General features: G+C 55.8%; 1 protein-coding gene across 1 annotated transcript in view; it reads right to left on the bottom strand.

Moving 5' to 3' along the window:
• sms (spermine synthase) overlaps positions 1–9,105 on the bottom strand; it is a 68,116-nt gene extending 59,011 nt beyond the window's left edge. Inside the window, exons 1-2 of the mRNA XM_043700269.2 lie at positions 8,984–9,105; positions 7,177–7,270 (exon numbers count right to left, since the gene is read on the bottom strand). Coding sequence (XP_043556204.2) covers positions 7,177–7,270; positions 8,984–9,051 — 162 coding nt within the window. The 5' untranslated portion in view covers positions 9,052–9,105. The remainder of the gene's footprint in view (positions 1–7,176; positions 7,271–8,983) is intronic.
• Between the last annotated feature and the right edge of the window lie 6,423 nt (positions 9,106–15,528).

The raw sequence follows: 15,528 nt of genomic DNA, 5'->3' as shown, positions 1-15,528 counted from the left end.
CACGGCTATCGGGAACAACACTGTTTCTGCATTCGCCGCATCTACTTCCGCCCCCAGTCACTCACCTGCACAACGACCACACCACATGCATCTCCGCCTCCACACCGGACCCCACCCCTGTGCCGAACCCCGCCCCCACGCCCAGCTCCAGCCCCACACCAAGTCCTAGCTCCCAGCCCAAAATCCACAAACCTGACTGCCCCGGCCGACCCATTGTCTCAGCCTGCTCCTGCCCCACCGAACTCATCTCTGCATACCTCTACACAGTCCTGTCCCCCTTAGTCCAAGAACACCCCACCTATATTCGGGACACAACCCACGCCCTCCACCTCCTCCATGATTTTCGCTTCCCCGGCCCCCAACGCCTTATCTTCACCATGGACATCCAGTCCCTGTACAACTCCATCCCTCATCACGAAGGCCTCAAAGCCCTCCGCTTCTTCCTTTCCTGTCGACCCAACCAGTACCCTTCCACTGACGCTCTCCTTCGACTGACTGAACTGGTCCTCACCCTAAACAACTTCTCTTTCCAATCCTCCCACTTCCTCCGAACCAAAGGAGTAGCCGTGGGCACCCGCATGGGCCCCAGCTATGCCTGCCTCTTCGTGTGCTATGTGGAACAGTCCATCTTCCGCAGGTACACTGGCACCATCCCCCATCTTTTCCTCCGCTACATCGATGATTGTATTGACGCCAACTCGTGCTCCCACGAGGAGGTTGAACAGTTCATCCACTTTACTAACACCTTCCACCCAGACCTCAAATTTACCTGGACCGTCTCAGACTCCTCCCTCCCCTTCCTAGACTCTCCATTTCTATCTCAGGCGGCCGACTCAACACGGACATTTACTATAAACCGACCGACTCCCACAGCTACCCAGATTACACCTCCTCCCACCCTGCCCCCTGTAAAAACACCACCTCATATTCCCAATTCCTTCGCCTCCGCCACATCTGCTCCCAGGAGGACCAATTCCAATACCGAACAACCCAGATGGCCTCCTTCTTCAAAGACCGCAATTTCCCCTCAGACGTGGTTGACGATGCTCTCCACCGTATCTCCTCCACTTCCCGCCCCTCCGCCCTTGAACCCCGCCCCTCCAATCGCCACCAGGACAAAACTCCACTGGTCCTCACCTACCACCCCACCAACCTCCAGATACATCGTATCATCCTTCGTCATTTCCGCCCCTCCAAACAGACCCCACCACCAAGGATATATTTCCCTCCACTCCCCTATCAGCGTTCCGGAAAGACCACTCCCTCCGCGACTCCCTCATCAGGTCCACACCCCCCACCAACCCAACCTCCACTCCCGGCACCTTCCCCTGCAAACGCAAGAAATGCAAAACTTGCCCCCACACCTCCCCCCTCACTTCCCTCCAAGGCCCCAAGGGATACTTCCATATCCGTCACAATTTCACCTGCACCTCCACACACATCATCTAGTGCATCCGCTGCACCCGATGTGGCCTCCTCTATATTGGGGAGACTGGCCGCCTACTTGCGGAACGTTTCAGAGAACACCTCTGGGACACCCGCACCAACCGCCCTGTGCCGGAACACTTTAACTCCCCCTCCCACTCCACCAAGGACATGCAGGTCCTTGGACTCCTCCATTGCTAGACCATGGCAACACGACACCTGGAGGAAGAGCGACTCATCTTCCGCCTAGGAACCCTCCAACCACAAGGGATGAATGCAGGATTTCTCCAGCTTCCTCATTTCCCCTCCCCCCACCTTGTCTCAGCCCCAACCCTCGGACTCAGCACCGCCTTCTTGACCTGCAATCTTCTTCCTGACCTCTCCGCCCCCACCCCCTCTCCGGCCTATCATCCTCACCTTAACCTCCTTCCACCTATCGCATTCCCAACGCCCCTCCTCCCTACCTTTTATCTTAGCCTGCTTGACACACCTTCCTCATTCCTGAAGGGCTTATGCCCGAAACGTCGACTCTCCTGTTCCTTGGATGCTGCCTGACCTGCTTCGCTTTTCCAGCAACACATTTTTCAGCATTTTTTTATTGGACAGGAGTCCCAATTTATTTTGCATAATAGCTAGGCAGAAAACATGACATGGACTCTAACAGACTCGTGACTACAGTGCAACTATTAAACTGACCGTCAATACTTCTTGAATCCGCAAAAGACACACACTCACCACAAACCTGCCCTTTGACTCTGCTTGGAAAGTTTTCACCAATTTCCCTCCCCACCAATTTGGCTCCACAACTGGCCCCATCCCACCAGCCCAGCAACTTCCCACCTATTCTTCCAAAACCCAACGGACACCCAGAGTGCTCAGCATTCTTTCAATACCCAGAGCCCCCTCCACCCAAATCTGACGACTCCTTTTCTGACCCACCCTGTATCATCCACTATCTCCCACCATTCCTTCATTACAGGATTGTTACACTACAAAAGGAAGCGATTAAGCCCATTGTGTCTACCCCAGCTATCTGAGCATTGTGATTTTGTGCCAATTTCCTTCCTTTTCCCCATAATCCTGTACATTCAATTATTTCAATAGAAACAAAACTTTTGATCTAACGTGACTCTGCTATACTTGCAGGAAATGCATTCCAAACACTAATTTTTTTTTCTCTCTTTCTTTTGTAAAACATTTCAAACCAGTGCCCTTTGGTCCTTGATCCTTTTGCAAGCAGAAAATATTGCCCTATCCATTCTGTCCAGACTCCTCGATTTTGAAAATCCCCTTCTTCCAAGGAAAGAAAGTCCCAACTCCTCCAATCGTATCTCATAACTGAGGTTCTAAAACCCTGGAAACATTCTCATTAAACTCTTCAGCAATCTCTCCAAATGTTTAGGAAGGATGGCAACATAGTGCCCAGAACTACAGACAATACTCCAACTGAGGGCCATCTAATTTCCTGTACAGATTCAGGCATAATCACCAAGTTGGTTTATTCAACACTTATTAATGAAGCAAGAATACCAAATACTTTACTAGCACATCTCTCTACCTGTACTGTTACCTTGTATGACCTACGTATAGATACGAGGAGAAAGTGAGGACTGCAGATGCTGGAGATCAGAGCTGAAAATGTGTTGCTGAAAAAGCGCAGCAGGTCAGGCTGCATCCAAGGAGCAGGAGAATCGACGTTTCAGGCATGAGCCCTTCTTCAGGAATGAGAATAGATACACCTATGTATCTATGCTACGTATAGATACACGTATCTATGCTACAGTACATCCTTTTGAATACTATTGTTTAGTCTATACATCTCTCTATGCTCTTTGTACCAAACTATCACCTCACACTTCTGTTTACTGAAATGTATCTGTCATCTATCTGCCCACTCCACCAAGTATTGTTGAAGTTCTTAATTCTATTTCTCAGTGTTGTGTTGTCCACACCTTTGGAATTGATCCCTGCATATCAAGATCCAAATTATCAGGAAAAGTAAGGGCCCCAATCTCAGCCTCTGGGAACTCCACTACAAATCTTGCTCCAGCCTGAAAAATATCCATCGAGCATTACTGTTTCCGATCCTTCAGTCAATTCTGTAGCTACATTACTAATGTTGTTTGTATCCCACAACACATAATTGCCTTCAGGTAATTGTATGGGAACCTTCTGAAAGTGCACATAAACCATGTCAACAGTCTTGCCCAAATCAACCCACGTTACCTCCTCACAAAACGTCAAAGGAGTTGCGATGCAATTTTCCCTTGACAAATCTATGCTCATTCGAAATCAATCTACTTTTATTTTTAAGATCACTTAATTCACTCCTCCACTTCACTCACTCCCACATTCACAAGATAACACTACATAATATGGGCTTTTAGAAGAAAAATAATTACACCATCTAAATTATTAATTCTTCAAACAAAATTTAGAAAAATTGTCTTTACAATCAATCAAAAATATTTAAAAGAAATGAAGATAATACAAAGCTCCATAATATCTACAGCAGCTTCAATATGCTCTTCTTTGTGTTAATCTGAATGCTATTTTCTGATGACCTTAAGGAGCATTCCCTAACCCAAGATACACTGAAGACTAGCCAGCCGCTTGTGACGGAGTCATCAAAAGTTTGGTCACAAAAAGAAATGGAATGGTGAATGGGAATTTTCAGATATGGTTACAATCAAGCAGAACTATTCTGATAGTAATCAGAAGTTATGGGCCAATGTATTTCTGCATAACATGGGTAGAATGAAGCCAGATATTTAATCTGTTGAAGCAGCTTGTGTATTAAATAGTCAACTGAGAAAGAGAAATAGTCAAAGATCAAGGGAGGTTATTGGGAAAATAAATGATATTCAAGATGATAGGTGGAGTGAGACAGGTTAATGTTAAAACGTTGACTGAGTGCAACTTGACTGGAGAGATATTAAGGGATTGAGAGGGAGAGTGGGCTTGGACTTGAGTTCACATAACCATGGGCTCAGAGTTAAGTAGCAGGCATGATGAACATCAAGCAGGCAGTCCTGACATCAACAGCGAGACTGTATTACACTGTCTGTATGGTTCTTAGTGGAGGCTCCATCAGTCTTCAAAACCATTACTTCCCCACTCAACAACTCCCCACCTCCTCTCCCTCTAAACAATTCTTCTCTCCCAAAACATGCCCAGCCTCCAGGGTCACACCAACATACAAGCCCTAAAATAGGGTCAAATTGGGAGGAAGTAGGAAAACACTGGGTTAGATTGTATAACTCACCAGTACAGACTTAAGGGGTGAACTGGCCTGTTTTGGATTTAGAACAGTCTATGTTTCCAGAAAAGTAGAGACTTGCCATACCAATAAAGATTGTGTGGAACATCTGGCAAACCCCCAAAAGGTTTCTCAATTGCTTCATTAATCAAAACAGTGTAAAATGTTCTCAGAGTCAGGATGCATAGTGTATCCAAAATTTCTCAGGGGCCACAAATTCCAAATATGTGATTGGAATCACAGTTTTGGACAATGCAGGAGGCTGTGAGATTCATTGCACCTGCAATGCCTTTGTGAAAATGTAGCTCACTTAGTCCCATACTCCTCTTTTCCCTTGGTCTTGCAAATTTTCCCATCAAAAATGTATATATATTCAATTACTGCTGAATCTGCTTCCACCACTATTTCGAGCAGTGCAATTCAAATCATTTGCTTCCTTTGTCAATCATCTTCAATCCGTGTCTCCTTTAACCTTTGTTCATCAGATAATTCCTCCACACGAAGGACCATCCCGGAGAATTTTCTCTGAACTGCCTCCAGCGAAATAATGTCTTTTCTTCAACAAGGGGATCAAAACTGCTCTCAGTGCTCAAGGTGTGGTCTCATCAGCACCTTGTACAATTGCAGTCAGATTTCCCTACTCCAAACCCCTTGAAATAAGGGCTAACATTCCATTAGCCTTCCGGATTATCTGCTGCACCTGTGTGCGGGCCTTCTGCGCCGTGTGTATATGTATCCCCAAGTCCCTTTGCGTTGCAGCTTCCTGCAGTTCCCCTCGATTTGAATAATATTGTATTCTTTTGTTCTCCCTTCCAAAATGAACACCTTTTTTTAACCACTTAATTTGACAATATATTTCTGTAAATTGCTTGCATACCTGGAGGAACTTGCTTTTTCACACTTTTGTTTTGTCTGCAGGTATGGCGACTGTACATTCACTTCCCTCCCAAGTCATTTATATAGTGAATAGTTGAGGTCCCAACCCCAATCCCTATGGAATCCCACTGATCATACCAACATGAAAAAAAGAGCCCCCTATCCCCACTTGCGGATTCTGCCCACTCGCTAAGTCTCTATCCATGTTAATACATTACTTCAAACACCATGGTCGCTTAACTCACGACTTAATCTTCTGTACTTTTGCAAAAGCCTTCTCAATTTCCAAATACAACAAAATCTCTCAGAAATTAGTCAGAAATCAGTTCTCTTTTATAAAACCATGTTGACTGTTTGATTCATCATTCCTGATGAAGGACTTTTGCCCGAAACATCGCTTTCCCTGCTCCTCAGATGCTGCCTGAACTGCTGTGCTTTTCCAGCACCACTCTGATCCAGAAATTAGATTCTAATTTTCCAATTCTTACTTCCTTAATAATTGATTCCAACCAATCAGCCAACAGTTACCCATTTTTGAACAGGGATGTTGGAGTGGTTGTTTTCCAAACCTCTAGTACTTGATGTTAAATTCCATCATGTTATGATCACTGCTTCCCAGAGGATCTTTTACTGGAGGTCATTTATTAAACCTGCCAAGACCCAAAATCTTACGTTTCTGCCATTTTTAATCATTCTAACTTTGCTACATCTGTGGCCCTATTTGCCTCTGGCTCTTGGTTACTCTGTCTACCATCTTTGCATTTGACCATTTTCTCTCATTACTGTCCTCACTGTAACAGCGGAGGCCTGGACTGTTTTAGATAAGTCCAACATACCTTCGTTATAATTTATTCCACTCTAAACAAACTGGAGGGTTCCATTTGCCTTTTCAACATTTTCCTTGAATTGTCCCGTTGCCTTCACAAACTTGTGCGTACATGCCTGCCTGCCCACACTGCATAATACTACAAAAGGGTTTTCACAGACACAGATGAACATAACTTACAAAACCAATTGCATTTTAGAGTGCATTCACTCTACAGAAGCATCTCACTCAACCTGTTTAGCGCTCAATTCCATTAGGCAAATACAATTGTTGAAATGTCTGTGTGGCCACAAAAGAATGAAACCAGTGAATGAACATTGATAAAATAAATAAAAACTCACACGCATTCTGCTCTGGACTTTCCCAGATAGGCCAGCCTAACAGGCAGCTCCCTGGCTTGAGCAGTAGCTCATGTGAAACGGTCTCTGTTCCGATCTTAGGCTCGCATCCCATAATTGTAGAAAGCCATGACAGGTCAAGTTCCAAATATCTTTTCCTTTAAGGAATTTGCATAGCTTGGCCTGAAAACATTATCAATCTTCTAATTTTCAGTTCAGTATCAACCATTTGCCCACCGGGTACTTGAGCTTAGTAACGTACCATTGTACTCTAGGTTGTGAGTTGGTGCAGACTTAATTCATTCCCATCCCTTCTTTGTATGAGTCTATTGCAAAAGACACGTGGTGAACTAGCCGTTTTTTTGTTCTGCAATTTCTACGCACATCACCTAAAGTTCCATTGCAAAATCAAAAAAAGTCCATAAATTAGGAGGACTATGTACTACGATTACCGTTTCAATTGCTGCTCGTCCTTTGTTATCCACTTCATAGCTATGGATGTCAAACGTCAGCAGCTTGTCCGTGTACATTCGCAGAGTGGCAAAACTGCAAGTAAAAATTTATTCCAGTTGAAACAAAAGATATGTTGCCTTTGTGTAACCCAAGCCCTATTATTATAAAATTGTCCACAGAACTCAAAAGTTATCTGGTTTATACTGTTTGTCAGGTAGATGCTCAGAGCTTTCCTTTTGGGGGTATTATGGACAGTTGACATGCAAGTCTCCCATTTATGTTGAAGATTTGGAGGAATTTGTTCAGGATTCAGTTTGGTCATTCAATATATTCAAGGCTGTCATTTTCTTTTAGTCCACCAGGGCTATTACAGGACAGGGGTGCTAGGCAGTTTACTGCATGTCGGAGCAGGTTTAAAAGGCAGGGTGGTTTACTCCTGCTCATTATGTTGCGATGCTGCTTTTTTGTAAAGAAACCAGAGTTCTCCAGAATTTCGGCATAAATAGAGAACGTAAGGTGGTTGGAGAATGACAGACAGATGGCACACAGATTCTCACTGCACATCTTTAAAGTGCTTTGAAAGTTAAAGTATCCACTATGCTTCACGGCAGCATCGTTAAATGAGGTTTGACGCTGATCAACAGGAGGAGTTACTTGGGCGCCAGATAAAACAACTGTTTGAGAAAGCTTGGGGTTGGGAGGTGGCAGGGGGTGGTGGGGAAAGAGGGGAGACAGAGAGGGGTTCAGGAAGGGAACCTCGACAACTGCAGCGAGATAGCTTTATTTCTGTATTCAATTCCCGTTGAAATGAAGACCTTTTTAACTGCTTACTGAACCTACATGATAGTGACTCATGGAACCACATTCGCCAACATCTCGTGGTCTGATTGGAAAAAAAAAAGCAGAATATTTCTGAAAGTTCACACTAATTTACATTATATTCTACCTGCAACATTGTCACCCATTCATTTCGCCAAATTCCCGGTGTTTAATTGGGAGATCTCTCTGCTACCCCAATACTTGATGCTGGCTAAGCAGAGGATTTAGCGGCTACACAATGCAGTGAGAGAGCCGACTGTGAGGTAGACATTGGTTTCGGCAGCAAGCTGGCACAGAGGCAGCACTTCAGCTTCACGGCACCAGGGACCTGGGTTCCATCCCAGATTTGCACGTGTTCCCACCAGGTGTTCCTGTTTCCTCTCTCAGTACAAAGATGGAATGGGTGGATTTACCATGTTAACTTATCCAGAGTGTCCAATGGTATGTAGGCTAGATGGATTAGCCATAGTAAATGGGCATGGTGGGGGGGCGGGGGCTCTTCAAAGGGTCAGTGCAGACTTCTCTATCTGCACTGCAAGGATGTGTGGAAGCAATGCTGTTTTTAGAATGATATTCCTGAGGCTGGATGAGAAACAGGGTCGTGGACATATCTCTGGAGTGCACCAGAATTAACAGTCTGGCAATGGAAAGAAAAAGTCAATAACTGAGATTCATTGGAGGTAGGGCAGCAGTGGAGGGATCGAGGGTTTGTCTATGAGGTGTGGTGTGAGATGACGACAGATTTGAAAGGGGGGGGGGGGGTGATGCCTCATGAGAGAGATCATTTAACAACAATAATGGAGGGAAGTTGGATGTCAGCGATTTAAGTGAACAAAGTTGAGGGGGCCGGAGTTGCAACACACGTGCAGGATGACGATGTCTAGATCGCAAGAGGAAGGTACAGGAGAGAAGAGACAGAAAGATCTTTACAGGATGTACACTGAAAGAACAGCGCACAACTGCTGGTGGACAAGACTGGCTTCTTACCTCCCACTCTTCGCAACGTATGTGACTAAGTAACCATTTTCTCCTAAATTCTGAACAGTCTCTGTCATCTTCTGTTCCTGAAAAATGGGCTGCAAGGCTTCAAGAACTGTTCTGCTATCAGCTGGAGGAAAAGCAAATGAAACTCATGTGAGCTAGTGATTGCAGCAAGCGCTTCACACGGCTAAACCGATTCTGGAGTTGCAGAGAACTCACGCACCACCCCGACTCCAGCATACGACGCTACGATTTTGTGAGCACTGGAGTCCCAAGTAATGTATGAGGTCACCAAGGCTCAACACTACCCCCACGGGGGGGGGGGGGGGGGAGGAGAAGAAGAGGGGGGGGGAGGAGGAGAAGAGGGGGGGGAAGAGGAGGAGAAGAGGGGGGGGGAGGAGGAGAAGAGGGGGGGGGAGGAGGAGAAGAGGGGGGGGGGAGGAGGAGAAGAGGGGGGGGGAGGAGGAGAAGAGGGGGGGGGAGGAGGAGAAGAGGGGGGGGGAGGAGGAGAAGAGGGGGGGGAGGAGGAGAAGAGGGGGGGGAGGAGGAGAAGAGGGGGGGGGAGGAGGAGAAGAGGGGGGGGGAGGAGGAGAAGAGGGGGGGGAGGAGGAGAAGAGGGGGGGGGAGGAGGAGAAGAGGGGGGGGAGGAGGAGAAGAGGGGGGGGAGGAGGAGAAGAGGGGGGGGAGGAGGAGAAGAGGGGGGGGAGGAGGAGAAGAGGGGGGGGAGGAGGAGAAGAGGGGGGGGAGGAGGAGAAGAGGGGGGGGAGGAGGAGAAGAGGGGGGGGAGGAGGAGAAGAGGGGGGGGAGGAGGAGAAGGGGGGGGGGAGGAGAAGAGGGGGGGGAGAGGAGAAGAGGGGGGGGGAGAGGAGAAGAGGGGGGGAGGAGAAGAGGGGGGGGAAGATAAGAGGGGGGGGGAGAAGAGGGGGGGGGGAGAAGAGGGGGGGGAGAGAAGAGGGGGGGGGAGAGAAGAGGGGGGGGGAGAGAAGAGGGGGGGGGGAGAAGGGGGGGGGGAGAAGGGGGGGGGGAGAGAAGAGGGGGGGGGAGAGAAGGGGGGGGGGAGAAAAGGGGGGGGGGGAGAAAAGGGGGGGGGAGAAAAGGGGGGGGGAGAAAAGGGGGGGGAGAAAAGGGGGGGGAAGAAAAGGGGGGGGAGAAAAGGGGGGGGGGAAGAAAAGGGGGGGGGGAGAAAAGGGGGGGGGGAGAAAAGGGGGGGGGGAGAAAAGGGGGGGGGAGAAAAGGGGGGGGGAGAAAAGGGGGGGGGAGAAAAGGGGGGGGGAGAAAAGGGGGGGGGGAGAAAAGGGGGGGGGAGAAAAAAAGGGGGGGGGAGAAAAAAAGGGGGGGGAGAAAAAAGGGGGGGGAGAAAAAAGGGGGGGGGAGAAGAAAAGGGGGGGGGAGAAAAGGGGGGGGGAGAAAAGGGGGGGGGAGAAAAGGGGGAGAAAAAAAGGGGGGGGGGAGAAAAAAAGGGGGGGGGGAGAAAAAAGGGGGGGGGGAGAAAAAAAGGGGGGGGGAGAAAAAAAGGGGGGGGAGAAAAAAAGGGGGGGAGAAAAAAAGGGGGAGAAAAAAAGGGGGGGGGAGAAAAAAAGGGGGGGGAGAAAAGGGGGGGGGAGAAAAGGGGGGGGGAGAAAAGGGGGGGGGGAGAAAAGGGGGGGGGGAGAAAAGGGGGAGAAAAAAAGGGGGGGGGAGAAAAAAAGGGGGGGGGGAGAAAAAAAGGGGGGGGGGAGAAAAAAAGGGGGGGGGAGAAAAAAAGGGGGAGAAAAAAGGGGGGGGGAGAAAAAAAGGGGGGGGAGAAAAAAAGGGGGGGGGAGAAAAAAAGGGGGGGGAGAAAAAAAGGGGGGGGGAGAAAAAAAGGGGGGGGGAGAAAAAAAGGGGGGGGGAGAAAAAAAGGGGGTGGGAGAAAAGGGGGGGGGAGAAGAGGGGGGGGGGGAGAAGAGGGGGGGGGGGGGAGAGAAGAGGGGGGGGGAGAGAAGAGGGGGGGGGGGGAGAGAAGAGGGGGGGGGGGGGAGAGAAGAGGGGGGGGGAGAGAAGAGGGGGGGGGGGAGAGAAGAGGGGGGGGGAGAGAAGAGGGGGGGGGAGAGAAGAGGGGGGGGGGAGAGAAGAGGGGGGGGGAGAGAAGAGGGGGGGGGAGAGAAGAGGGGGGGGAAGAGAAGAGGGGGGGGGGAGAAGAGGGGGGGGAGAGAAGAGGGGGGGGGGAGAGAAGAGGGGGGGGGGAGAGAAGAGGGGGGGGAGAGAAGAGGGGGGGGGAGAGAAGAGGGGGGGGAGAGAAGGGGGGGGGAGAGAAGGGGGGGGGAGAGAAGGGGGGGGGGGAGAAAAGGGGGGGGGGAGAAAAGGGGGGGGGAGAAAAGGGGGGGGGAGAAAAGGGGGGGGGGGAGAAAGGGGGGGGGGGAGAAAAGGGGGGGGGGAGAAAAGGGGGGGGGGGGGAGAAAAGGGGGGGGGAGAAAAGGGGGGGGGGGAGAAAAGGGGGGGGGGAGAAAAGGGGGGGGGGAGAAAAGGGGGGGGGGAGAAAAGGGGGGGGGGAGATAAGGGGGGGGAGAAAGGGGGGGGGAGAAAAGGGGGGGGGAGAAAAGGGGGGGAGAAGGGGGGGGGAGAAAAGGGGGGGGGAGAAAAGGGGGGGGGAGAAAAAAGGGGGGGGAGAAAAAAGGGGGGGGGGAGAAAAGGGGGGGGGGGAGAAAAGGGGGGGGGGAGAAAAAAGGGGGGGGGAGAAAAAAGGGGGGGGGGGAGAAAAAAGGGGGGGGGGAGAAAAAAGGGGGGGGGGAGAAAAGGGGGGGGGGAGAAAAGGGGGGGGGGGAGAAAAAAGGGGGGGGGGAGAAAAAAAGGGGGGGGGAGAAAAAAGGGGGGGGAGAAAAAAGGGGGGGGGGAGAAAAAAGGGGGGGGGAGAAAAAAAGGGGGGGGGGGAGAAGAGGGGGGGGGAGAGAAGAGGGGGGGGAGAGAAGAGGGGGGGGGGGAGAGAAGAGGGGGGGGGGAGAGAAGAGGGGGGGGGGAGAGAAGAGGGGGGGGGGAGAGAAGAGGGGGGGGGGAGAGAAGAGGGGGGGGGGAGAGAAGAGGGGGGGGAGACAAGGGGGGGGGGAGACAAGGGGGGGGGGGAGACAAGGGGGGGGGAGACAAGGGGGGGGGGAGACAAGGGGGGGGAGAAAAGGGGGGGGGGAGAAAAGGGGGGGGGGAGAAAAGGGGGGGGGGAGAAAAGGGGGGGGGGAGAAAGGGGGGGGGGAGAAAAGGGGGGGGGAGAAAAGGGGGGGGGGAGAAAAGGGGGGGGGGAGAAAAGGGGGGGGGGAGAAAAGGGGGGGGGGGGAGAAAAGGGGGGGGGGAGAGAAGAGGGGGGGGAGAGAAGAGGGGGGGGAGAGAAGAGGGGGGGGGAGAGAAGAGGGGGGGGGGAGAGAAGAGGGGGGGGAGAAGAAAAGGGGGGGGGAGAAAAGGGGGGGGGACAAAAGGGGGGGGGGGAGAAAAGGGGGGGGGAAAAAAGGGGGGGGGAGAAAAGGGGGGGGGAGAGAAGAGGGGGGGGAGGAGGGGGGGGGAGGAGGGGGGGGAGAGGAGGGGGGGGGAGAGGAGGGGGGGGGAGAAGAGGGGGGGGGAGAAGAGGGGGGGGGGAGAAGAGGGGGGGGGGGAGAAGGGGGGGGGGGAGAAGAGGGGGGGGGGGAGAAGAGGGGGGGGAGAAGAGGGGGGGGGAGAGAGGGGGGGGGAGAAGAGGGGGGGGGAGAAGAGGGGGGGGGAGAAGGGGGGGGGGGGGAGAAGAGGGGGGGGGAGAAGGGGGGGGGGGGAGAAGGGGGGGGGGGAGAAGGGGGGGGGGAGAAGGGGGGGGGGGGAGAAGGGGGGGGGGGGAGAGGGGGGGGGGGAGAAGGGGGGGGGAGAAGAGGGGGGGGGAGAAGAGGGGGGGGGAGAAGGGGGGGGGGGAGAAGAGGGGGGGGGAGAAGAGGGGGGGGGAGAAGAGGGGGGGGGAGAAGAGGGGGGGGGAGAAGAGGGGGGGGAGGAGAGAGGGGGACGGGAGGGGAAGAAGAGGGGGGGCGGGGGGGGAAGAAGAGGGGGGGCGGGGGGGGAGAAGAGGGGGGGCGGGGGGGGAGAAGAGGGGGGGCGGGGGGGGAGAAGAGGGGGGGCGGGGGGGGGAGAAGAGGGGGGGCGGGGGGGGGGGAGAAGAGGGGGGGGGAGAAGAGGGGGGGGGAGAAGGGGGGGGGGAGAAGAGGGGGGGGGAGAAGAGGGGGGGGGAGAAGAGGGGGGGGGAGAAGAGGGGGGGGGGAGAAGAGGGGGGGGAGGAGAAGAGGGGGACGGGAGGGAAGAAGAGGGGGGGCGGGGGGGGAAGAAGAGGGGGGGCGGGGGGGGAGAAGAGGGGGGGCGGGGGGGGGAGAAGAGGGGGGGCGGGGGGGGAGAAGAGGGGGGGCGGGGGGGGAGAAGAGGGGGGGCGGGGGGGGGGAGAAGAGGGGGGGCGGGGGGGGAGAAGAGGGGGGGGCGGGGGGGGGGAGAAGAGGGGGGGCGGGGGGGAGAAGAGGGGGGGGCGGGGGGGGGAGAAGAGGGGGGGGGGGGAGAAGAGGGGGGGGAGAAGAGGGGGGGGGGAGAAGAGGGGGGGGGAGGGGAGAAGAGGGGGGGCGGGGGGGAGAAGAGGGGGGGGGGAGAAGAGGGGGGGGGAGAAGAGGGGGGGGGAGAAGAGGGGGGGGGGAGAAGAGGGGGGGGGGGAGAAGAGGGGGGGGGAGAAGAGGGGGGGGGAGAAGAGGGGGGGGGGGAGAAGAGGGGGGGGGAGAGAAGAGGGGGGGGGAGAAGAGGGGGGGGGGAGAAGAGGGGGGGGGGGAGAAGAGGGGGGGGGGAGAAGAGGGGGGGGGGGAGAAGAGGGGGGGGGGAGAAGAGGGGGGGGGGGAGAAGAGGGGGGGGGGAGAAGAGGGGGGGGGGAGAAGAGGGGGGGGGGGAGAAGAGGGGGGGGGGGAGAAGAGGGGGGGGGAGAAGAGGGGGGGGAGAAGAGGGGGGGGGAGAAGAGGGGGGGGGGAGAAGAGGGGGGGGGAGAAGAGGGGGGGGGAGAAGAGGGGGGGGGAGAGAGGGGGGGGGGAGAAGAGGGGGGGGGAGAAGAGGGGGGGGGAGAAGAGGGGGGGGGGAGAGGGGGGGGGGAGAGGGGGGGGGGAGAAGAGGGGGGGGGAGAAGAGGGGGGGGGAGAAGAGGGGGGGGGGAGAAGAGGGGGGGGGAGAAGAGGGGGGGGGGAGAAGAGGGGGGGGGGAGAAGAGGGGGGGGGGGAGAAGAGGGGGGGGGGAGAAGAGGGGGGGGGAGAAGAGGGGGGGGGAGAAGAGGGGGGGGGGAGAAGAGGGGGGGGGAGAAGAGGGGGGGGGGAGAGAGGGGGGGGGGAGAAGAGGGGGGGGGGAGAAGAGGGGGGGGGGAGAGGGGGGGGGAGAAGAGGGGGGGGGGAGAAGAGGGGGGGGGAGAAGAGGGGGGGGGAGAAGAGGGGGGGGGAGAGGGGGGGGGAGAAGAGGGGGGGGGAGAAGAGGGGGGGGGGAGAAGAGGGGGGGAGGGGGGGGAGAAGAGGGGGGGGGGAGAGGAGGGGGGAGGGGGGGGAGAAGAGGGGGGGGGAGGAGGGGGGGGGGAGGAGAGGGGGGGGAGAAGAGGGGGGGGGGAGAAGAGGGGGGGGGGGGGAGAGAGGGGGGGGAGGAGGGGGGGGAGAAGAGGGGGGGGGGAGAAGAGGGGGGGGGAGAAGAGGGGGGGGGGAGAAGAGGGGGGGGGAGAAGAGGGGGGGGGGAGAAGAGGGGGGGGGAGAAGAGGGGGGGGGAGAAGAGGGGGGGGGGAGAAGAGGGGGGGGGGAGAAGGGGGGGGGGAGAAGAGGGGGGGGAGAAGAGGGGGGGGAGAGAGGGGGGGGGGAGAAGAGGGGGGGGGAGAAGAGGGGGGGGGAGAAGAGGGGGGGAGAGAAGGGGGGGGGAGAAGAGGGTGGGAGAGAAGGGGGGGGGGGAGAAGGGGGGGGGGAGAAGAGGGGGGGGAGAAGAGGGGGGGGGAGAGAAGAGGGGGGGGGGAGAAGAGGGGGGGGGGAGAAGAGGGGGGGGGAAGAAGGGGGGGGGGAAGAAGGGGGGGGGAGAAGAGGGGGGGGGAGAAGGGGGGGGGGGAGAAGGGGGGGGGGAGAAGGGGGGGGGGGAGAAGGGGGGGGGGAGAAGAGGGGGGGGGAGAAGAGGGGGGGGGAGAAGAGGGGGGGGAGAAGAGGGGGGGGAGAAGAGGGGGGGGGAGAAGAGGGGGGGGGAGAAGAGGGGGGGGGGAGAAGAGGGGGGGGGGAGAAGAGGGGGGGGAGAAGAGGGGGGGGGAGAAGAGGGGGGGGGGAGAAGAGGGGGGGAGAAGAGGGGGGGGAGAAGAGGGGGGGGAGAGGGGGGGGGAGAAGAGGGGGGGGGAGAAGAGGGGGGGGGGGGAGAAGAGGGGGGCGGGGGGGAGAAGAGGGGGGGGCGGGGGGGGGGAGAAGAGGGGGGGCGGGGGGGGGGAGAAGAGGGGGGGCGGGGGGGGAGAAGAGGGGGGGCGGGGGGGGAGAAGAGGGGGGGCGGGGGGGGAGAAGAGGGGGGGCGGGGGGGGAGAAGAGGGGGGGCGGGGGGGGAGAAGAGGGGGGGCGGGGGGGG

The sequence above is a fragment of the Chiloscyllium plagiosum genome, unplaced genomic scaffold (genome assembly GCF_037043375.1).
Source record: "Chiloscyllium plagiosum isolate Xiang-an unplaced genomic scaffold, Cpla_swu_hap1 HiC_scaffold_12, whole genome shotgun sequence".
Taxonomy (NCBI): Eukaryota; Metazoa; Chordata; class Chondrichthyes; order Orectolobiformes; family Hemiscylliidae; genus Chiloscyllium; species Chiloscyllium plagiosum.
Note: the sequence above shows the minus strand (reverse complement) of the source record. Positions and strands in the feature narration are given on the sequence as shown.